A 24,963-nucleotide genomic window follows, 5' to 3' on the forward strand; every position below is an offset into this window, starting at 1 on the left:
AGCTTTCTATCCACCCACATATTGATTTTTGCCTTACCTATCCTCCTTTTTTCCCCAGGATACTTTTTATTATTTTGAAACTCTTTCAGCATTGTCTACCACTCTTCACATTTCCTATCCCCAAAGCACTTTATGAGTATTTTCTGAGTTTAATTTTGTTCATGGGGAAATTGAGACTTGCTTTTGGCATCACTGAACCTAGTTCATGTCCTGTAGGCTCTAGGATTCCCCTTTCCAGATCCGTTTTATTTGTACTGGTGACTTTCATCTTCCTATTAGTCATTACTGATTTCATCATAGTTTAATAGGCTTTACCCTTCTTTATTCCCTCTTCCCACTTTAAGTTTTTTATCTTTTATCTTTAGATCAAGATCACTCCATGGATGAAATGACAGCAGTGGTGAAGATTGAAAAAGGAGTTGGTGGCAATAATGGGGGCAATGGAAATAGTGGTGGTGCCTTTTCTCAGACTCGAAGCAGCAGCACAGGCAGTAGCAGCAGCAGTGGAGGAGGAGGAGGAGGAGGGCAGGTGAGTGATTATCAAATGGGGAAGGTATTGAGAGGATCTAAATATTCTTAGATATTGCTTTAATCTTCATAGAAAAACATTTTAGGAAAAAAAACTAATTTTATAGAAAGAAGTAAGCTTAGGGAGGAAAGTGAGTTGGAGATTCCCTAAGGATGAGAATTTTAGAAATACCTATAGGTCAGGGTTTTTTGGATTTTTTTCTTTTTTCTTTTTTCTTTTTTTGCACTGCTGGGATTGAATCCAGGGCCTCAGACATGCTGGGCATGCAGTCTACCACTGAACTATACCCCCATCCCCAAATATAGGCCAGTTTTTTGTTTTTTTTTAATATTGTGCTGCATTGCTGTTTATTTTTTGTATATTGCCCCCTAGGCTAGCAGCTAGGTGTCACTAACTCCTTTCCTCTCCTCTATTTTCTGGCCAGGAATCCCAGCCATCCCCTTTGGCTCTGCTGGCAGCAACCTGCAGCAGAATTGAGTCACCCAATGAAAACAGCAACAACTCCCAGGGTCCAAGCCAGTCAGGGGGCACAGGTGAGCTTGACCTCACAGCCACACAACTTTCACAGGGTGCCAATGGCTGGCAGATCATCTCTTCCTCCTCTGGGGCTACTCCTACCTCAAAGGAACAGAGTGGAAACAATACCAATGGCAGCGGTGGCAGTGAGTCTTCCAAGAATCGCACGGTTTCTGGTGGGCAGTATGTTGTGGCTGCCACCTCCAACTTACAGAACCAGCAAGTTCTGACAGGACTACCTGGAGTGATGCCTAACATTCAATATCAAGTAATCCCACAGTTCCAAACCGTTGATGGGCAGCAGCTGCAATTTGCTGCAACAGGGGCACAAGTGCAGCAGGATGGTTCTGGTCAAATACAGATCATACCAGGTGCAAACCAGCAGATCATCACAAATCGAGGAAGTGGAGGCAACATCATTGCTGCTATGCCAAACTTACTCCAGCAGGCTGTACCCCTCCAAGGCCTGGCTAATAATGTGCTCTCAGGACAGACTCAGTATGTGACCAATGTACCAGTGGCCTTGAATGGAAATATCACCTTGCTACCTGTCAACAGTGTTTCTGCAGCTACCTTGACTCCCAGCTCTCAGGCCGTCACGATTAGCAGCTCTGGGTCCCAGGAGAGTGGCTCACAGCCTGTCACCTCAGGGACTGCCATCAGTTCTGCCAGCTTGGTGTCATCACAAGCCAGTTCCAGCTCCTTTTTCACTAATGCCAATAGCTACTCAACAACTACTACCACCAGCAACATGGGAATTATGAACTTTACCACCAGCGGATCATCCGGGACCAATTCTCAAGGCCAGACACCCCAGAGGGTTAGTGGGCTACAGGGATCTGATGCCTTGAATATCCAACAGAACCAGACATCTGGAGGCTCACTGCAAGCAAGTCAGCAAAAAGAGGGAGAACAAAACCAGCAGACACAGCAACAACAAATTCTTATTCAGCCTCAGTTAGTTCAAGGGGGACAGGCTCTTCAGGCCCTCCAAGCAGCACCATTGTCAGGGCAGACCTTTACAACTCAAGCTATCTCCCAGGAAACCCTCCAGAACCTCCAGCTTCAGGCTGTTCCAAACTCTGGCCCCATCATCATCCGGACACCAACAGTGGGGCCCAATGGACAGGTCAGTTGGCAAACTCTTCAGCTGCAGAATCTCCAAGTTCAGAACCCACAGGCCCAGACAATCACTTTGGCCCCAATGCAGGGTGTTTCCTTGGGGCAGACCAGCAGCAGCAACACCACCCTTACACCCATTGCCTCAGCTGCCTCCATCCCTGCTGGCACTGTCACTGTGAATGCTGCTCAGCTCTCCTCCATGCCGGGCCTCCAAACCATTAACCTCAGTGCACTGGGTACTTCAGGAATTCAAGTGCACCAACTTCCAGGCCTGCCATTGGCTATAGCAAATGCCCCAGGTAAGGTGTTCAGTCTTTTGCGTTCATCTGTCTGTTTTTGTGTCACTTGGAATTGAACCCAGGGGCATTCTACCATTGAGCTGCATGCCCATCCCTTTTTATTTTCATTTTATTTTTTCTTGTTGGTATTGGGGATTAAACCTTGAGCATTTTACTACTGGGCTATATCCCAGTGGTAAAAATATTTATTTTTTATTTTGAAACAGGGTCTGGATAACATTCCTGGGGGTCTTGATGGGCTTAAGGTATGCACTGTTGTACCCAACTAAGGACCATTACAAGGGCAATAGGTGATGGTGGCCTTGAAAAACCACTCTAACTTATTTATTTACTTTTGTAGTGCTAGGGGTTGAATCTAGAGCCTTGTGCAGGCTAGGCAAGCACTTTACCACTGAGCTACACCCCCAACTCTCCTTTTTATTTTTCATTTGAGACAAACTTCCCAAGTTACCCATGCCGACCTCAAACTTGTGATTCTCCTGCCTCAATCTCCTGAGTAGCTGAGATTGTAGGCATGTATCACTATGCCAGGCAATCTTTTGCACTTATTAGGAAGTAATTCTCGGCTTAATTGAAACTGTTGAGTTAAAGAAGGGAATAGAATCCGGGTGCACACTTGTGATCCCAGCGGTTTGGGAGGCTGAGGCAGGAGGATAGCCAATTCAAAGCCAGTGTTAGCTTTGTGACATCCTAAGCAATTTATCAAGAACCTTATCTCCAAATACAAAGTAAATAAAAAGGCTGTGTATATTGTTTAGTGGTTAAGCACCCCTGGGTTCAGTCCCTGGTACCAAAAAAAAAAAAAAAAGGTAGGGGGAGAATAGAACCTTTTGGGGGTAACACTTTCTCAAGGACTAATCATTTAGGCAAATGAATTAGAAAAGTAACAATGTCTGGGCCCTGTGGTGCATTCCTGTAATCCAAGAGACTAGGGGAGACTTGAGTCAGGAGGATCAAAAGTTAGAAGCCAGCCTCAGCAATTTAGTGAGGCCCTATGCAATTTAGTGAGACTTATCTCAAAGTAAAAATAAAAAAAGGCTGGGACCACGTGCAGTGGCGCACACCTGTAATCACAGTGGCTTGGGAGGCTGAGGCAGGAGGTTTGCAAGTTCAAAGCCAGCCTTGGCAAAAGTGAGGCAGTAAGCAATTTAGTGAGACCCTGTCTCTAAAAAAATTCAAAATAGAGCTGGGGATGTGGCTCAGTGGTGAGTGCCTCTGAGTTAAATCCCCTGTGTGAAAAAAAAAAAGTGGTGGGGCTGGGGATGTGGCTTAGTGGTTGAGCACCTCTGGGTTCAATCCTTCATACCAAAACAACAAAAAGAACTGTCTCTCCTCACACTAAAATATATTTTAAATAAGCTTCCTAGATTTAATCTGCTAATTTCCTAGATAGGGAATAACTTCTTAGACTGCTTTGAAAATACCATGTATGTTTGGAGAGGGAGGAGAAAGAAAAGGAGTGAGGTCAGGAATGGAGTAGGGAGGTAGGGTTGAGAGGGGTTAGGAATAACAGCATTAAAAGAAAGAGATATATATTGTAATGTATATTAAATCAGTTGACCACAATATTTAGTCTTTCTCATTTTATCTTTTGGTACTGGGGATTGAACCTAAGGCTACATTCCCAGGCCTTTTTTTAATTTTGAGATAAGGTCTCACTAAGTTGCTTAGGACCTTGCTAAATTGTTGAGGCTTACCTTGAATTTGCAATTCTTCTACTTCAGTCTCCAAGAGTCATTGGGGTTACAGGTATGTACCACTGCACCTGGCTTAATAGTTAAGTCTTTTCATTTTGAATTGTTGCACTGTTGGTTAGTTTGAAATTAAAAACATACACACAAAATAAGATTAAAGTCTATTGAGAATTTATCTTTTTCTTTCTTTTTTGTGGTGCTGGGGATCAAACCCAGGACCTCATTCGTACCATGCAAGCACTCTACCACTGGGCCCTGTGGTGCACTCCTGTAATCCAAGAGCCACATTTTCAGTGCCCCTCCCCGCCCCCCTTTTGATTTTTATTTTTGAGACAGGGTCTCGATAAGTTGCTTAGGGCCTGACTAAATTGCTGAGGCTGGCCTTGAACTTGTGATCTTCCTGCCTTAGCTTCCTGAGTCACTGGGATTATAGGCATGTACCACTATATCCAGGTCCCTCTCCACTTTTTTTTTTTTTTTTTTTTTTAATATATTGAGGATTAAACTCCGGGGCACTGTACCTATGAGCTACCATTGAGCCCTTTTTAGTTTTTATTTTGAGACGGGAGAATTGCCTAGGCTCGTCATTTGTGATCCTGCCTCAGCCTCCCAAATAGCTGGGAGTATAGGTATGTGCCACTGCACTGGGCTTAGACCATATATATTTTTACTGAATCTTTTTTTTAAATATGTATTTTTTAGTTGTAGTTGAACACAATACCTTTATTTTATTTATTTTTTAATTTTTATGTGGTGCTGAGGATCTAACTAACCCAGGGCCTCACATGTGCTAGGTGAGTGCTCTACCAATGAGCCACAACCCCGGCCCAGACCATATACATTTTTATATTCTCCTATGATAAATGAAAATTATTTTGGAAAACAGTTTAATACCACCAAAATTCTACTTACTTTGGAATATATGTGTGCTTGTGAATTGTTTGTATTTGTTATAGTGTTCCATTTAGCCTGGTTCGTTTTTTTTCAAGGATTGGTTCTTATATAAGTCGGGTTAACAAATTAAGCAATCATGTTTCCTGTCTGCTGCAATTTTGGAAACTCTTGAGAGGAAAAGTCTGCATGAGTTCTCTAGCTTTTTTCAGTTCATGTGGTATATTTAAAATGACTACATTTTGAGCTTTAATGAGACAATAAAATTTTCTTAGTGAGTTGGAGATCTTGGAGTAGAAAGTTAGAGCTGAAAGGGATCTAAGAATTCATCTATTACAACTAACTGTCTTGTCTTTTTTTTTTTTTTTTGGTACTGCGGATTGAATGCTGGGGCGATTAACTACTGAGGCACATCCCTAGCCCTTTTTATTTTGAGACAGGGTGTCACTGAATTGCTTAGCACCTTACTTTTGCTGAGGCTTTGCACTCAGGATCCTCCTGTCTCAGCCTCCCTAGTGGTTGTCGGACTATTCTATTCTATTCTATTTATTTATTTATTTAAAAAAAATTTTTAGTTGTCAACAGGCCTTTATTTTATTTATTTATATGTGGTGCTGAATATCGAATCTAGTACCTCACACATGCTATGCAAGTGCTCTGCCACTGAGCCACAATCCCAGTCCCCAGGGACTTTTACTCTTTTTATTTTTTCTATTTTTTAGTTATAGGTGGACCCAGTATCTTTATTTTATTTTTATGTGGTGCTGAGGATCCACCCCAGTGCCTCTCACATGCTAGGCAAGTGCTCTACCTCCGAGCCACAATCCCAGCCCCCAGGGAATGAATTTATTCTTTTATTTTTTTAAAAGTTTTTTTAATAGTTTTAGTTGTAGATGGACATAATACCTTTATTTTATTTAGTTATTTATTTTTTTATGTGGTGCTGAGGATCGAACCTAGTGCCTTATACTTGCCAGGCAAGTGCTTTGCCGCTGAGCTCCAGCCCCACCCCTAATGTCTGTTTCTTAATGAAAAAAAAAAGTCCCTGAAATCAAATTTTTCTACTCTTGCTGGACTGCTACAAAATATCACATTTTACCCACTTCTGTGATATATTGTTATTTTACAGGAACAAATTAAATCTCTTGACAATAAAAGGCCATGAATAGCTGGGTGCACACCTGTAATCCCAGTGTCTCAGGAGGTAGAGGCAGAAGGATCTCGAGTTCAAAGCTAGCTTTAGCAACAATGAAGTGCTATGCAACTCAGAGAGACCCTGTCTCTAAATTAAATACAAAATAGGCCTGGTGATGTGGCTCAGTGGTTGAATGCCCCTGAGTTCAATCCCTGGTACCCGTCCAAAAATAAAAATAAAAAAAGGCACATGAAATATGAAATAATGTGAAATGAGATAATCACTCTACAAAATGAGGTATTATTATATGGTTGTGGAAGACTTCAGCCTATATGGGGTTCACATTTTTTTTTTTTTAAATTTTGAGGCAGGATCTAAGTTGCCCAGGTTGGTCTTGAACTTTTTGATTCTTATGCATCAGCCTCCCATGTAGCTGGGATTATAGGCATGTGCCACTGCATGAGGATACATTTATTATTTTTAGAAATCATCTTTTAAAAATCTTTAAGCCTTCCTTTTGAATTTTATCCTGTTTTCTGTTTGTGGAATACGTGAGTAAAGGCACAAAGTCAGAACCAAAACAAATCAGCTATCTCTGTGTTCCTGTGTTTTTCATGGCTTTGTCCCTGGTGGTTGGTAGTAAGGACAGGACCACCTAGTTAACTGAATATAGTTTCCAGAGAGTGAAATCATCTATGCTCTTAGTTGTATTTTTTTTTTTTAAGTCATCAGTAGCTTTTTTTTTTTTTTTTTTTCTTGTACCAGGGATTGAACTCAGGGGCACTCAATCACTGAGCCATATCCCTGGCCCTATTTTGTATTTTATTTAGAGACAGGGTTTCACTGAGTTATTTAGCACCTTGCTTTTGCTGCGGCTGGCTTTGAACTTGCTATCCTCCTGCCTCAACCTCAGGAGCCACTGAGATTACAGGTGTGTGCCACCGCATCTGGCTTTTTTTTTTTTTTTTTTAAAACACCTATTTGGGGCTGGGATTGTGGCTCAGCTGTAGAGCGCTCACTAGCACGTGGGAGGCCCTGGGTTTGATCCTCAGCACCACATAAAAATAAATAAATAAAATAAAGATATTGTGTCCAGTTACAACCAAAAAATAAATATTTAAAAAAAAAACACACCTATTCCTCTTTATTAGCATCCTTTTACTCTCATTTTGTAGTCTTACTCTTATGGACTTTCTCCTTCTCATTTTGTAGTCTTACTCTTATAGACTTTCTCCTGGGTTTAAAGCTTTAGATTTTTTTCCCTCAGTCATTGCGAAGTACTAAAAAACTTTTGCCCTAGGTTGAGGGGTGGTAGCTTTGAAAGACTTAAATTTGGATGACTTCTTGGGAGTTCTGCTTAATAAAGAATGAAGGGCTGGGCTTTGGCAGGAGACTAGAACATATTTCCTTGGTGGCTGTAATTCACTCAAGAAGCAAATTTCAGGCACTAAAAGTAAGAATTTCACATCTGCTTGGTTTTATTGGGGTCAGGAAAATGTCTTCTCCTAGTTGAATGTGATACCAGGATTGGTTTGCCAACAGTGTCACTAAACTTAGGGTCAGATTGCTGGAATCTAATTTTTTAAAAAGTGTTCTTTAGACTAGTGCTTATGAACATTAGTAATAAGTAAGGTTTAGATGATTAAAATGTACTCAAAATTATCATTTTATTGCAAAAAGTCACATGTGACACTTTTGTTTTTTAAAGTAATATACTTTATCAAATATAGCATCAAATTTTTATGTTTCTTTGTTTTCTAATATTAAACTTGTTTCTTAGGGTGATAGTAGTGTTTTTTAAATGGTAAGTTTCAGTTTAAATAGAAAACATCTTTTTTTAAAACCTTGGTGTCTATTTATTTGAAAATTGGTGAAGCACATCTGTAATCCACAATTACAGAGCGGAGGCTGAGGCTGAGGCAGGAGGATCAAAAGTTCCAGGCCAGCCTGAGCAATTTAGTGAGCGCTAAGCAACTTAACTATACCTTGTCTTAAAAAATAAAAAGGAGGGGTTGGGGTTGTGGCTCAGTGGTAGAGCGCTTGCCTAGCATGAGTGAGGCCCTGGGTTCGATCCTCAGCACCACATATAAATAAATAAACTAAATAAAGATATTGTGTAAAAAAAAAAAAAAAAAAAAAAAAATAAAATAAAAAGGACAGGGGATGTAGCTCAGTGGTTAAGTGCCCCTGAGTTCAATTCTCCGTACCAAAAAAAAAAAAAAAAAAAAAAAAAAAAAAAAAAAAAAATTCAGTGGAATATAAGAAGACAGTCTTTAGACATTTTCAGTTGCTCCTATTTATTCATTCCATTGACTTTTTCTGAATGACGTCATTGTTAAATAACATTGCCTTGTGCACTGTGGCCATTTTAGTTCTTAATTAAATAACAGGAGTACAAGGGTGCCTAGTGTTTCAGAAGACTGTAGTTATCTTCTGATCTCATATTTCCTTTTTCTTTCTTTTTTTTTTTTTTGGTGGGGGATAGGATCTCTCCATCATCCAGGCTGACCTGGATGTAACTCCTCAACTTGTCTGATCCTCAGGCCTCAGCCTTCTTATCCCACCTTTTTTTTTTTTTTTTTTCAATACTGGAGATTGAATTGAACCAGGAGCACTCTACCTCTGAGTTACATTCCTAGGCCATTTGATTTTTTCTTTTGAGATAGGGTGTAAGGTGCTGAGGCTAACCTGGGATTGTAGGCATGTACCATCACACTGTGCTACCCCTTTTTTTTTCTTTTTTTGTGGTGCAGGGGATTGAACCCAGGGCCTTGTGCATGTGAGGTAAGCATGCTACCAACTGAGCTATATCCCCAGCCCTCCCCCCCCAATTTTTTAATCACCTTTCCTTTTAATTGTTCCGTTTCATAAAGTAGCATATAAATGTGCCACTAATTTAGTTTTGTTCTTTCTTTGCTTCTAATTGTTTTGCTTTCCCACCTTGGAAATATTATGAAATGTAAGGTGAACTTATGTAGAAAGGTTGTAATATATAATGCTTTGGAAGTTACATATTGCATATCTGTCAACATTACTAGATAATTGATTTTTTTCCCTTTTGTTGTTTGAAAAATAAGCACATCGTTTTTCATGTCTCTTATAGAAAGTGTGACACAATAATGCTATCCTTTTCTCTTTTTAAAATATATTTTTTGTTGATTGTATAACTTTATTTATTTATTTGTTTAATGTGGTGTTGAGGATTGAACCCAGTGCCTCACATGTGCTAGGCAAATGTTCTACCACTGAGCCACAACTCCTGCCCCCTTTTCTCTTAACATTTAGCAGTTTATAGTAGGGCTTGGTATGCTGAAGGATTATTTAAAAATATATTTATTTAGCTGGGTACCATGGCTCATACCTCTAGTCCCAGCTATTTAGGAGGCTGGGACAGGATTGAAAGTTCCAGGCCTACCTAGGCAACTTAAAGAGACTGTTTCAAAATGAATTTTTTTTTTTTAAAGGCTATGTATATAGCTCAGTGGGTAGAGTAATTGCCTAGCATGCTCAAATCCAGTTAGGCCAGGGGTTCAATCCCAGTATCACAAAAAGAAGAAAATTTATCTAGTCATACATTGACTATATTGTTAATGCTATGCTTGATTTTAAGAATTGGTTCCTTTAGAAGCCCTCAAAAACATTTCTGTATAAAGTTTTGTTTTTTTTGTATCTGGAATTGAACCCAGAGGTGATTAACTTCTGAACCACTTCCCTAGCCCTAATCTATCTATCTATCTATCTATTTATTTATTTATTTAAATATTTATTTTTTAGTTTTCGGGGGACACAACATCTTTGTTTGTATGTGGCGCGGAGGATTGAAGCCAGGCCGCACGCATGCCAGGCGAGCGCGCTACCGCTTGAGCCACATCCCCTCCCTATTTATTTATTTATTTATTTATTGTAGACAGACAATACCTTTATTTTATTTATTTTTATGTGGTGCTGAGGATTGAACCCAGTGTCTCACTCATGCCAGTGCCGAGGTAGGCAAGTGCTCTACCACTGAGCCACAACCCCAGCCTCCCAGCCCTTATTTAATATTTTTATTTAGAGACAGGGTCTCGCTAAATTGCTGAGGCTGGCTTTGAACCTGTGATCCTTCCTGCCTCAGCCTTCCAAGTTGCTGGGATATAGGCGTGTGGTACTATGTCTGGTTCTGTAGAAAGTTTTTAAGTAAATCTTTTATTTATTTATTTTTTAAACATTTATTTTTTAGTTGTGGGTTGACAAATACCTTTATTTTATTTTTATGTGGTCCTGAGAATCGAACTCAGTGCCTCATGCATCCTAGGCAAGTGTTCTACCTCTGAGCCACAACCCCAGCCCTTAAGTGAATCTTTTAGAATTGGGGCAAAGCTGACTGTAATTTGAATTTGTACTTTTGCTTCAACATTGTTTACATTCTGAACAACTTATAGAAACTGAGCAGTATTACTTGTTTGACAAGTTTGGATCTGCATGTTTCATTTTCTGTGGATCTGCCTCCCACTTATATACAAAATAAGTAATATTTACTTTGAAGGAGTTAAAATATAAAATACCAAGGTCAAGACCCTTTAAGAGATGAGAGAAACAGTTAAGTCTGTAAGTATCTGAAAATTAAAAAGAGCACAACACTGGTTTTCATAGGAAAGTATATTTAAAGACAAATAATCTAAATTAAGTTAAATGCTATTAAGATGGCTCTTCTCAAATTATTCAATGCATTCTCATTGAATGTGATCCTGGTTTGATGGCTTAAGAAGTTTTTTTGCACACTGGGATTGTAGCTCTGTGGTAGAGCGCTTGTTTTGCACACGTGAGGACCTGGGTTCTATCCTCAGCACCACATAAAAATAAAGATATTTTGTCCATCTACAACTTAAAATTTTTTTTTTTAAAAAAAGAAGTTTTTTTGCAAACTTGGTACAATTCAACCAGACCATCCATGGTAGTAGCTCTTAGAGTGAAGGTTGCCTAAGCTAGAGGAGTCCTCCTCTCCACTATTCTCATTTGACAGAGCATAAGGTAGAGAAAAATTCAATTACTTTTTAAAAATTCAATTACTTTTTTGTATGGTAAGGGGGATTAAATCCAGGGCTACTTTAGGTTACAGAGGTATACGAGTTATATTTCAGGCCTTTTTTATTTTATTTTTATTTATCTTTTAATTTTTTAAAATTTTTTATTTTTTTAATATTTAGTTTTTAGTTTTCGGCAGACACAACATCTTTGTTTGTATGCGGTGCTGAGGATCAAACCCGGGACGCACTCATGCCAGGCGAGCGCGCTACCCCTTGGGCCACATCCCCAGCCCCTTATTTTATTTTTTATTTTGAGATAGGGTCTCACCTAATTGTTTAGGGTGCTGACAAGTTGCTGAGACTGGCCTGAAATTTGTGATCCTCCTGTCTCAGCCTCCTGAGACAGGAGGATCACAAATTTTTAAGGATTTAAAAATCACATTTTTTTAAGGATTTAAAAAAAAAATTTTTTTTAATTGTAGATGTACACAATACCTTTATTTTATTTATTTATTATTTATATGCAGTGCTGAGTCACTGGGATTACAGACGTGTCACTGGGCCTGGGAACATATTTTTTATTTTGCAGTAGTGGAATTGGAACATAGGGTCTACACATGCTAGGCAGGTGCTCTACCACTGAACAACATCACAATGCCCTGGCTGGCTTCCAGTTTGCAGTCCTTTTGCCTTAGTCTCTTGAGTAGCATGGACTATTAAGCCTACCTACAAGGTCACTGATGCTTCCAAGAGTGACCGAGATCCTGGCACAGTGGTTCACACCTTAATCTCAGCAGTTTTGTAGACAGAAATTCTCCAACAGAAGAATTGCAAGTTTGAGAGTTTGAGGCAAGCTTCAGCAATTTAGGGAGACTGTCAAAAAAAAAAAAAAAAGTGAAAATTGGGATGTAGCTCAGTGATAAAGTACCCCTGGGGTCAAGCCACAGTTACCAAAAAAAAAAAAAAAAAAGTTAAAGGTCTTTTGACTTTTAGGGTCAGTATCCTTATATTATTATATTGGTCTGTTTTATCAGGCCTTTTTCAAGTATTCGTATAGATTTTTTCTACTACATAGTTCATTTATTTTGAAGTGTTACTAATATTTTTAGCCTAAGATAGTAAGAAAAGGGGCTGGGGTTGTGGCTCAGAGGTGGAGCACTTGCCTAGCATGCGTGAAGCACTGGGTTCGATCTTCAGCACCACATAAAAAATAAAATAAAGATATTGTATCCATCTATAACTAAAAATGAATATTTGAAAAAAATTAAGAAGAAAAGGAAGCGCAAATGATGAGGTTAATCAACACCTTCTTTTTTTTTTTTTAAAGAGAGAGTGAGAGGGGGGAGAGAGAGAGAGAGAGAGAGAGAGAGAGAATTTTTTAATATTTATTTATTTTTTAGTTCTCGGCGGACACAACATCTTTGTTGGTATGTGGTGCTGAGGATCTAACCCGGATCGCACGCACGCCAGGCGAGCGCGCTACCGCTTGAGCCACATCCCCAATCAACACCTTCTTTATAAACATTTTTTTGTAAGGATTTAAAAATTTTTTTTAGTTGTAGATGGACACAATGCCTTTATTTTATTTATTTATTATTCATATACAGTGCTGAGAAACAAAACAGTGTCTCACAAGTGCTATGCAAGCACTCTTCCACTGAGCTACAATTCCAGTCCCTTTATAAACTTTTTTTTTTTGGTCCTGGGGAGTGAAGCCGTGGGCACTTAACCACTGAGCCACACTCTCAGCCTTTTTTTATATTTTATTTAGAGACAAGGTCTCACTGAGTTACTTAGGGCCTCGCTAAGTTGCTGAGGCTGGCTTTTAACTCGTGATCCTCCTGCCTCAGCCTCTCAAGCCACTGGGATTATAGGCGTGTGCCCCCACCCCCCCAGCCCCTTTATAAACTTTTTTATGAATTTGAATTTGTAACAGCCAAATTGGTCAGTTTGAATTTATTTAATTTGTAATCAAATGAAGTATTTAATCAGTGAGTCATAAAAACATAGGAAGAGAGAAGCAAGATGTTAAAAGAGAAATAAAATTGTATAATCAGACTTTGAAAACCTGAAGGTCAGTTTGTGCCATCTGGTGTCTGGGGGAGGTTACCTCCCCCCCCCCCTTTTTTTTTTTTACACTTAGGAAGATAGAATCTGTTTTCCTGAGAGTTCCTGTCTTAAATACTAAGAGCTGTCTACTGACATTACATTGTGGGGTTTTTTTTCTTTTTAAAAAATATTTTGTTGTAGTTGGACACAATACCTTTTATTTTTATTATTATTTTTTTTAATGTGGTGCTGAGGATCAAATCCATTTTGAGATATTGTAATAGCAAATTTGATTCTCTTTTTATTCTCATCTTCTTTTCCATGTTTTACTGGAAATTGCCTTCAGTGCCTACCTTCCCTACCCACTATATTTATTTTCTTTCTTTCTTTTTTTTTTTTTTTTATAAAGAGAGAGTGAGAGAATTTTTTTTTAATATTTCTTTTTTTTTTTTTAGTTTTCAGCAGACACAACATTTTTGTTTGTATGTGGTGCTGAGGCTCGAACCCGGGCCACACACATGCCAGGCGAGCGCGCTACCACTTGAGCCACATCCCCAGCCCCCTCACTATATTTCTGATATCTTTAAAAATGTATCCCAGAGCTTAGGGTGAAGCTCAGTGGTAGAGTTCTTGCCTTAGCATGCATGAAGCCCAGGGTTCCATCCTCAGCACTGCAAAAGAAAACAAACAAAAACCAAAACAAAACCCTTCATGTTTTCATATTGTGTTCTTAGTCAAAATTAAATTTTTAAGCTTTTTGTATGTGTATGTGGAACCCAGGGCCTTATTCAGACTAAGCACTTGGTTCCTATCACTGAGATACATCCTCACCTCCCACTTTAAATTTTTTTTTTTTTGGGGGGTGGTCAGTACCAGGGTTTGAACTCAGGGGCACTCGACCACTGAGCCACATCCACAATCCTGTTTTGTATTTTTATTTAGAGACAGAGTTTCACTGAATTGCTTAGCACCTCGATTTTGCTGAGGCTGGATTTGAACTTGAGATCTTCCTGCCTTAGCCTTCTGAGCTGCTGGGATTATAGGTGTGTGCCACCGCACCTGGCTGCTGCTTCTTTTTTTTTTTAACTGGGGATTAAACCCAGGAGTGCCTTACCACTGAGCAACATTCACTTCCATGGTCTTTGAGTTTTCATTTTGAGTCAAGGTATTACTAAGTTGCTGAGGCTGACCTCAAATTTGCTATCCTCTTGAGTTGCTGTGATAACAGGCATGCCCTGCCCTGCCCAGCTCCCATTATCCATTTAATTTTCCTTCTCCGCCCCCCCCCATTATTGGGGATCAAACTCAGGTCCTTATCCATGGTAGGCAAGTACTCTGTGACTAGATAATACATCTCCAACCACGATCCCCACCCTTTTTTTTTTGAGAGGGTCTTGCTAAATCACGCATACTGGACTTAGAATTTGTGATTCTACTGCCTTAGCCTCCCCAGTAGTTTAGATTACAGACTAGCTGGAATTGCAGGCAAATGCCACCATTTAAGTTTTTCTTTCTTCTTTCTTTCTCTTGGTACCAGGGATTGAACCCAGGAGCACATAACTTAACTACTGAGCTACATCCCCAGCCCTTTTTATTTATTAATTTACCACAGGGTCTCCCTAAATTGCTTAGGACCTTGCTAAATTCCTGGAGTTGGCTTTGAATTTGGTATCCTGCTGCCTTAGCCTCCCAAACTGTTAGGATTACAGGCATGAACCACCACACCCAGCTATTTTAAGTTTTTTTACTTGAAGAGGTTTTTTATGAGTCTTCTATTCTTAACCTAATGGGACAAAATCATTAGTATGTTGTTATAGCTGATATCCAGGTGACTTTTCTTGTCTTGTCTAATTGTAAAATATGCTCAAGATGGAGCTAGAAAGTTGAAATTTTTTACAAAAATATTTATTTTTTGTAATTGGACACAATATCTTTATTTTATTTATTGGCTTGTTTTTAGAGTGTTTCCCTTTGTTGGAGTTATTCAGTGATAATCTGAAACTCAGAAAATGACAGTTGTTTCACCCCAGACAATGTATATTTTCATTTCTACTTCATGTAGATGCTTTGGAAACTGCAAGGTAGCCAACCAAGCAACTTGGTGTAGTAGCAATTAATCTACTTTAGTCAAATGGCTACTCAGAGCTGTCTCAATAAATACTAAGAGCTGTCTTAGTAAATATACTGACATATTACATTGTATTGGAGTTTTTTTTGTTGTTGTTTAAAAAATATTTTGTTTACTTGTAGTTGGACACAATACCTTTATTTTATTTTTTTTAATATGGTGCTGAGGATTGAACCCAGTTCCCCACATGTTCTAGGCTAGTGCTCTACTGCTGAGCCACAACCCCAGCCCCACATTGTATTATTTTTAATGGAAAGGTGCAGCAAATTCAGATGCATCCAGACTTAAATTACTGAAAATATTTTTTTCCTTAGTGGGAATTGAACTGAAGGGTTCTCTGCCATAGAGCTATATCCTCAGCTCATTCTCTCTCTCTTTTTTTTTTTTTTGTACCAGGGATTGAACCCAGAGGGTGATTAACCATTTTTTTTTTTTTTAAGAGAGAGGAGAGGGGGGGAGAGAGAAAGAGAGAGAGAGAGAATTTATTTATTTATTTTTTATTTTAGTTCTCGGCGGACACAACATCTTTGTTTGTATGTGGTGCTGAGGATCGAACCCGGGCCGCACGCATGCCAGGCGAGCGCGCTACCGCTTGAGCCACATCCCCAGCCCCGGGTGATTAACCATTAAGCTGCATCCCCACCCCTTTTTAATTTTTAATTGAAATGGGTCTCCATCTCGTTAAGTTGCTTAGGGCCTCACTAAGTTGCTGAGGCTGGCTTTGAACTTGGGCTCCTCCGCCTCAGCCTCCCAATCTGCCAGTATTGTAGGTGTGTGCCACTGCACTAAGCTGCCGAGGTTGGCCTCCAACTTTCTGTCCTACTGCCTCAGCCTCCCAAGTTGCTGAGATCACAGTGTGTACCACCACACCAAGCTGCACCCATACATATATTATAGTAGCATTTACATCATTTATCCTTTTGTCACGTTGTCCTTGGCAGTTTAAAGTCATGTTTTTGCAGTGCTAGGCATGAATGAGAGTATCTACTTTTAGTATTTTTGTATTAATATATGAACAAATTTAGATGAAATATGGGGGCATAGAACAGTGGTAGAGTGTGAGCTTAGCATGACCAATCCCCAGCAGCACTAGGAAAAAAAAGACAAAGTGAAGTTTAGCATTCACATTAAGAAAGGTATCCTCTAGCCCGGTGTGGTGGCCCAGGCCTGTAATTCCAGCAGCTTGGGAGGCTGAGACAGGAGAATTGCAAGTTCAAAGCCAGCCTCAGCAATGGGGAGGCACTAAGCAACTCAGTGAGACCCTGATATATATATGATATATGGTTTGTACTTCCATCCATGTTTGATTATTCATCCTTTTTTAAAAAAATTTAGTTTGTTTCTCCATGATTATCTTTCCCCTCGCCCTCTGTCTTTACCGAGGCACTTCCCACTGATGGTTTTGGTTATTGTTTTTCATTTCTTCCTCGTGTAGTGTTTTGCTCAAAATGCTTTGCAATGCTGGTTTTCTGGCTGCAAATTCTTTTAACTTTTGTTTATCATGAAAGATTTTTCTTTCGTTGTCATACCTGAAGCTTAATTTTGCTGGATACAGAATTCTTGGTTGGCATCCATTGTCTTTCAGTGTTTGAAATAAATACATTGTTCCATGACCTTCTTGCTTTCAGTGTCTGTGATGAAAAATCCGTTGTTAACCTTATTGGTTTACCCCTGAATGTAATCTGTCTCCTTTCTCTTGTAGCTTTTAATATTTTCTCTTTGTTCTGTATATTGGATATCTTCATAACAATGTGTCTTGGCGTTGGTCTACTGTGATTTTGTGTGCTCGGTGTCCTGTATGCATCTTCAATTTGTATATCTGTTTCCTTTGTTATTTCTGGAAAGTTTTCTGTAATTATTTCATTCAGCAGATTTCTCATTCCCTTGGTTTGAATCTCTGTACCTTCTTCTATCCCGATGACTCGTAAGTTTGGTTTTTTTATGTTATCCCATAACTCTTGGATGTTTTTCTCGTGATTTTTTACCAGCCTTTCTGAGTTGGCTAGACTGTTTTCAAGATGATATATTTTGTCTTCATTATCTGACGTTCTGGCTTCTACTTGCTCCACTCTGTTAGTGATACTCTCAATTGAGTTTTTAATTTGGTTTATCGTTTCCTTCATTTCTAGAATTATTGTTTGATTATTTTTTATAATCTCTATCCTGATAAAGATGCTTAACTTCTTCTTTTATCTGTTTATGTAATTCATTCTCAATGTGTTCTTTCGCTGCTTGAATTTGCTGTCTTGTATCCTCTTTAAGGTTCCATTCCATCTGTCTAAGGTGTTTCTTGAGTTCTTCATATGACCATTTTTCTGATGACTCTAGGTTCTCCTGAATATTTAGGCTGTCCTGCATTGTTTGTACTCCTTTTCTTCCTTGCTTTTTGAAGCTGCTCATGTTACTTCTTGTTCTGTTTGACTGTTGAGTTACTGTTTACTCCTATAAATTTATTTGATGCTTGGGAGGAAAGGTATTAGAAGGGAAGGGAAGAAGTCACTGTAGCCGCAGGTTTCAATGAAGTTATCTCCTCCGCCGCAGTCTGATGACGTCAGTTCCGAGTCCCTAACTCTAAAAAAAAATAAAATAACAAAATAGGCTGGGGATGTGCCTCAATGGTCGAATGCCAAAAAAAAAAAGTTCTAATTTACATAGCGAGGGTTTGAAATATCACCTGTTGTATATCTGTTTATATAATTGTTCTAGGGGCATTACTCATGTATAGACTTAAATAGGCCTATTATCAAGGGGTATTCAGCATCTAAGTGCCTATTTGAATTGTCGTTTCAGTGGGTCTCAGGATGGCATGGATGGACAAATTGCTTCTTTAATATTCAGATTTCTGTGGAAGATGTAACTGTTATGAATACAAATAGCTAAAGTTTATTGTGTACAAATTGTAAACAAAGTGAAGATGAAAAGATAATGTATTAGATTGATAGATTTTGTTTGCTCTATTTTGATTTATATAAATGTTAATAAGTGTTAAATGTTTTTGAGAACCTTCATAGAACTTTATTCATAGATGGCTGCTATTTTTGATTTTTCTTTAGGCCCTACTATAGAAACTAATTTTCTTACTATTGTTAGTGTGAGGCAATCTGTAGGATACTTGTTTTTTTTTTTTTGTTTTGTTTTTTATTATTTTTAGTTGTAGATGGACATAATACCTTTGCTTTATTTATTTTTTCTGTGGTGCTGAGAATCGAACCCAATGCCTCACGCATGCTAGGTGAGCACCCTACCACTGAGCCACAACCCTAGCCTTAGGATTCTTGGTTTTTAAGTATTTTTCTTTCTTCTTGTCCTCCTCCCCCTCCTCCTCCTCCTCCTCCTTCCCCTCCTACTTCCCCTCCTCCTCCCCCTCCTCCCCCTCCTCCCCCTTCTCCCCCTCCTCCCCTCCCTCCCCTTTCCTCCCCTCCCTCCCCTTTCCTCCCCTTTCCCCCCTTTCCTCCCCTTTCCCCCCCTTCCTCCCCTTCCTCCCCTTCTTCCCCTTCCTCCCACTCTAACCCTCCACCCTTCCACCCCTCCACCACCACCACCCAGGGCCTCATGTGTGCTAGGTAAGAACTTTACCTTTGAGCTACATCCCCAGTCCATATTTTTCTTTCTTATGAACTTGTATAAAAGATAGAAATTAAAATCATGATAAAATAAAATTAAAATTATGAACTTCTGTACTTTCCTCCAGTATTTTTCTCATTTTTGAAATCACACAGCATCTAATTGCTATATTTTATCCTGAAAAAAATCTCTGAAAACATAAATTTAATTACATTTTTTTTCTTTATTTTTTGAACCCAGGGGTGTTTAATCACTGAGCCACACCCCCAGACCTTTTAATTTTTTTGAAACAGGTTTCTGCTAAATTGCTTAGGGCCTTGCTAAATTTGTGAAGCTGGCTTTGAACCTGTGATTCTCCTGCCTCAACCTCCTAGGCCACTGGAATTACAGGCCTGTGTTACTATGCACAGCTACATTTTTTCTTCTTTTTTCCAGACAACGTTGTATACTCAGAACACATATTACCACATTGTATTGTTTCTCCTTTGTCAAAATTCAGGTAGTTGTCAAATTTTCTATTTATTTGTTTATTATTTGTGGGACAGTGGATTGCTTTACCATTGAGCTACTTTCCCAGGCCTTTATTATTTTGATTATCTAAGTTTCCCAGGCTGGTCTTGAACTTGTGGTCCTCCTGCCCCTCAGCCTCACTAGTAGCTGGGATTACAGGCTTGTGCCACTGCATCTGGCTGTTTCTTTTTCATTACTGGGGACTGAATGCAGGGGTACTCTACTGATGAGCCACATCCTTAGCCCTTTATATTTTTATTTGTCATTTATTTATTTATTTATTTTGGGGGTACTGGAGATTGAACTCGGGGGCACTCAACCACTGAGCCACATCCTCAGTGTATTTTATTTATTGACAGGGTCTCGCTGAGGCTGACTTTGAACTTGAAATCCTCCTGCCTCAGCCTCCCTAGCCACTGGGATTACATGCGTGGGCCACTGCACCTAGCTAACATTAATTTTATTATGAAATATAATTATATCCTCTTTGCTAATGAGGAAACTAAAACTCAGAGAGGTTACTTAGCTAAGTAGTAAATCAGAGTTCAAACCTAGATTTGTCCAATAGTGCTATTTTAATTACAGCATATGTAATTTCTCTCTTTTTTTTTTTTGAGAGAGAGAATTTTTAATATTTATTTTTTAGTTCTCGGCAGACACAACATCTTTGTTGGTATGTGGTGCTGAGGATCGAACCCGGGCCGCACGCATGCCAGGCGAGCGCGCTACCGCTTGAGCCACATCCCCAGCCCTAATTTCTCTTATTATTAGTTTTAAATATCAGAGGCTCTTGATAATTTTATTTTATTTTATTTTTTTTAATATTTATTTTTTTTTAGTTGTAGTTGGACACAATATTTTTTTTCTTTTTTTTTTTTATTGGTTGTTCACAACATTTCAAAGCTCTTGACATATCATATTTCATACATTAGATTGAAGTGGGTTATGAACTCCCAATTTTACCCCAAATGCAGATTGCAGAATTACGTCGGTTACACATCCACAATTTTACATAATGCCCTATTAGTAATTGTTGTATTCTGCTACCTTGCCTATCCCCTACTATCCCCCCTCCCCTTCCCTCACATCTTCTCTCTCTACCCCATCTACTGTAATTCATTTCTCTCCTTGTTTATTTTCCCATTCCCCTCACAACCTCTTATATGTAATTTTGTATAGCAATGAGGGTCTCCCTTCATTTCTATGCAATTTCCCTTTTCTCTCCCTTTCCCTCCCATCTCATGTCTCTGTTTAAAGTTAATCTTTTCTTCCTGCTCTTCCTCCCTACTCTGTTCATAGTTGCTCTCATATCAAAGAAAAACATTTGGTATTTGTTTTTTAGGAATTGGCTAGCTTCACTAAGCATAATCTGCTCTAGTGCCATCCATTTCCCTGATTTTGTCATTTTTTAGTGCTGCGTAATATTCCATGGTGTATAAATGCCACATTTTTTTATCCATTCATCTGTTGAAGGGCAGCTCTTGGTAATTTTAAAATGTGACTTGATGGATATGAACAATCCAGATATTTGTTAAATTAACCTTTTTATAAAGCTAGGTGAGGTGGAGTAAACCTATAATCCCAGCAGTGCAGGAAGCTGAGGCAAAAGGATCCCAACTTCAAGGCCAGTGTCAGCAATTTACTGAGATCCTGTCTCAAAATAAAAAATAAAAGGACTAGGGAGGGGCTGGGGTTGTGGCTCAAGAAGCAGAGTGCTTGTCTAGCATGCCTGAGGCACTGGGTTTGATCCTCAGCACCACATAAAAATAAAATAAAAATTAAAAAAAAAAAAAAAAGACTAGGGATTGTAGCTCAGTAGTAGAATTTCCCTGAGTTCAATCCCCAGAACCAAAAACAAACCCTAATTGTGTTCATCTCTCTCCCTCCCTCCCCCTCCCTCCCTCCCTCCCTCCCTCCCCCCCCTCTCTCCCCCCCCCCCCCTCTCTCTCTCTCTCTCTTTTTTGGTACCAGGGATTGAACTCAGGGATACTGAGTTCTGTCAGTATCACTGAGGTCTGTCCCCATCCCTTTTTTGTATTTTATTTAGAGACAGGGTCTTGCTGAGTTGCTTAGGGCCTCGCTAAGCTGCTGAGGTTGGCTTTGAACTCATGATCTTCCTGCCACAACCTCCCAAGCCACTGTGATTACAGGTGTGCTCCATTATGCCTGGCTTTATCTCACCTTTGATTCAGGGGAATAATGGAAGTGTGAAATAAGTTCAAAATATTTATCACTTCCCTGTTTATTTTACTCTATACTGAGTTTATTAAAGCAAAATGACTGTATTTTTCTATTTTGCCTCTCCTATTTTTTCTCTGTAGTTTGTGTGTGTGCATTTATTATTTATTTAAATGAATTTGTATCACACCAGTCTGTGTCTTTAGTTTCAGGATGAATAATAAATTTAGATACTATTTAGTAAGGATGCATTACCAAAACTGGGGGAAAAATCTAGTTTTCATGGAGAGACATCTGAAATGTCTTACACTTTCTTAAATGGTACCATTTAAGGGCTGGGGATGTGGCTCAAGCGGTAGCACGCTTGCCTGGCATGCTCGTGGTGCTGGGTTTGATCCTCAGCACCACATACAAATAAAATAAAGATGCTGTGTCCGCCGGAAAAAAAAAATTTAAAATTTTAAAATTTTAAATTTGTGTCCCTCTCATTCTGTTTTTTTCTTGTGGCGGGGTACCTATGATTGAACGCAGGGGTACTTTACCACTCAGTACATCCCCAGTCTATTCTGTTTTGATACAGGGTCTCACTAAACTAGTCTGGAACTTGGAATCTTCTTATATCAACCTCTGAAGTATTTTGGAATTTTTTGGGCGTGGGGCATGGTCTTAAACTTTTGCCTGGGAAGTAAGTGGGGTTTCAAAAGTCACATCTATCCCTTAGTTACACTGACACCTACTGGTAGGAGTCTTTTTTACCTTTGTGTTGTTTTCCCTGTACTTGAGGAAAACTAACCATTTTTGAACCAGTTGTTTTCTTTTTCTTTCTTTCTTCCTTTTTTTTTTTTAAAACCAAAACACTGAATTTGACTTGGATGAGAATTATACCTGTCAAGGACCTAGGCAGTCAAGGACCTAGACCTCCTTTATAGCAACATGAACCAGTTCTTACATTTATAAAGTACTGTTAATTTACCAAAAGGAGGTACACAGGGCAAATTTTTGCTGTTGTTGTGTAGTTTTCTTTTTTTTTTTTTTTTTTTTTTTAGTACTGGGTATTGAGCCCAGAGGTGCTCTACCACTGAATTACACCCCCAGGCCTTTTAAATTTTTTGTGAGACAGGGTCTTGCTAAATTGTCAGGCTGGCTTCAAACTTTCTATTCTCTGGCATCAGCCTCTTGTGTTTCAGGATTACAGACATGAACCACTGCCCCCTGCCTCATCTCTTATGTTTTTTTTTTTAATATTCTGTTATTTACGTGTGTGTGTGTATTGCCAGTGGACTTTTATTTTATTTATCTATATGCAGTGCTGAGAATTGAACCCAGTCCCTCAAACATGCTAAGCAGGTGCTCTTCCACTGAGGCACAATCCCAGCTCCAGCCTTTCTTATGCTTCTTTTATTAGAGCTGAGAAACTCAATGAGACCCTGTCTCTAAATAAAAATACAAAATAGGGCTAGGGATGTGGCTCAGTGATTGAGTACCTCTGAGTTTGGTCCCCAGTACCAAAAAAAAAAAAAAAAAAAAGCTAGGGATGTAGTTCAGTGGTAGAGTGCTCTGGGTTCAATTTCCAGTACCACCAAAAAAGGGTTAATTCTTTATTTGTCTTCTATCTACTGCTAATTTTTTCTTTTTAGGGGTAGCATTAGGAATTGAACCTAGGGCCTTGCTCATGTTGGTTTAGCATTCTACCACTGAACTATATCTCTAGCCCTAATGGTAACTCTTTGGCATTCATATCTGTTATCATTTTCTTCTTCTACTTCAAGTGCATCACTATGCATCATGCCCTACAAGACCTAGTCCATTACTCCACTCAAAATATTCCCTCTGCCTGAACCATCCTTTCCTTGCCATCATTCTTCATCCAGCTAACTCCTATGTTCGGCCCAAATGTCAGCTCCTCTAGGAAGCCTCTAAATTTCCTGACTGGGGACATTTCCCTTTCAGTTCTAGAAATCCTTTGAATACCTTCTTTGTTAATATTTATCACATTATGTTGAGATTTTATGTTTTTCTCTTGTTTAGTAAACTATAAACTCTTCAATAGTGAGAATGGTATATTTGAAACTTCAGATCCTAGTATATGTACCTGGAAAAAGTCAGTAAATAATTGACAGGTATTTCTCTGGCTTTCATTTATGAAATCCGCATCATACAGGGTGCTGTTTGGGATAAGGTTTAAAGGGTTATTAGTTTCAGGGGGCCAAGATTATTGAAATGTGAATATAGAAAGACATTACCTGTGTAATATATAATGCTTTGATAATTCTCTCTGTAATTAGGAATAATGTACAAGAAGCAAATTTAGAAACCAGTTATATATATTTATAGAGCATACGCATTACTAATGAATAAGGGCTTACATTGTTTAACAGAGAAAATGTCTTTGGTACCCATTCTCTGTTCTTATGTGGTCTGATTTTAAATATTATCATCAGACTTGCTTGTCTCCTTATAGCATAGTTCTGGCAGTTGGACAAACAAAATGAAAAACACACACAACACACATTAGGACACAAATATCAGTAGGGCATATTGAGATGTAAACTGCTTAGTCAAGAATATTTGGTTGAGGGCTGGGGATATAGCCCATCTGGTAGAGTGCTTGCTTTGCATGCACAAGGCCCTGGATTCAATCCCCAGTACACACAAAAAAGAATATTTGGTCAGGGCTGGAGTTGTGGCTCATTAGTAGAGTTCTAGCATGTGTGAGGCCCTGGGTTCAGCACTGCATAAAAATAAATGAATAAAATAAAGGTCCATCAAGAACTAAAAAAAATAATGTTTGGTAGTCCCATGCAATGGCACACACCTATAATTCCAGCGGCTTGGAAGGCTGAAGCAGGAGGATCATGAGTTCAAAGCCAGGCTCAGAAAAAGTGAGGCACTAAGAAATTCAATGAGACCCTGTCTCATAAATAAAATACAAAAAAGGGCTGGGGATGTGCCTCAGTGATTAAATGCCTCTAAATTCAATCCTTGGTATGGCCCCCACAAAAAAAAAAAAAAAGAAAGAAAGAAAGAAAGAAAAGAATATTTGGTAGTCCCAGTATAGTCATACTTTCAGTGGTGCATGCCTGTAATCCGATTGACGTGGGAGGCTGAGGCAGGAGGTTTTCGAGATCAAGGTCAGCATAGGCAAAAGCAAGACCTTTCTTAAAATTAAAAAATAAAAAAGGCTGGGGGGCTGAGGTTATAGCTCAGTGGTAGAACGCTTGCCTAGTATGTGTGAGGTGTGAGGCACTGGGTTCGATTCTCAGTACCTCATATAAATAAATAAAATAAAGGTCTATTGACAACTAAAAAAAAAAATACTTAAAAAAAGAAAAAAGGGCTGGG

The 24,963-nt window shown here is 39.0% G+C and overlaps 1 protein-coding gene across 8 annotated transcripts in view; it reads left to right on the forward strand.

The window, feature by feature from the left end:
• The window catches only part of SP1 (Sp1 transcription factor), a 52,768-nt gene that overhangs the window by 723 nt on the left and 27,082 nt on the right, over positions 1–24,963 (forward strand). For 7 of the 8 annotated variants that reach the window (XR_014024137.1, XM_081310608.1, XM_081310609.1 and 4 more), the window contains exons 2-3: positions 366–529; positions 954–2,466. Coding sequence is in view for 7 of the 8 variants with exons in the window: in XM_081310608.1 (XP_081166734.1) it covers positions 366–529; positions 954–2,466 (1,677 nt within the window). In the remaining variant the exon portion in view is untranslated. The remainder of the gene's footprint in view (positions 1–365; positions 530–953; positions 2,467–24,963) is intronic. The other variant, XM_081310606.1, reaches the window with a different exon arrangement.

Source organism: Spermophilus citellus, assembly GCF_964194105.1.
Source record: "Spermophilus citellus genome assembly, chromosome: 10".
In the NCBI taxonomy this organism is placed as follows: domain Eukaryota; kingdom Metazoa; phylum Chordata; class Mammalia; order Rodentia; family Sciuridae; genus Spermophilus; species Spermophilus citellus.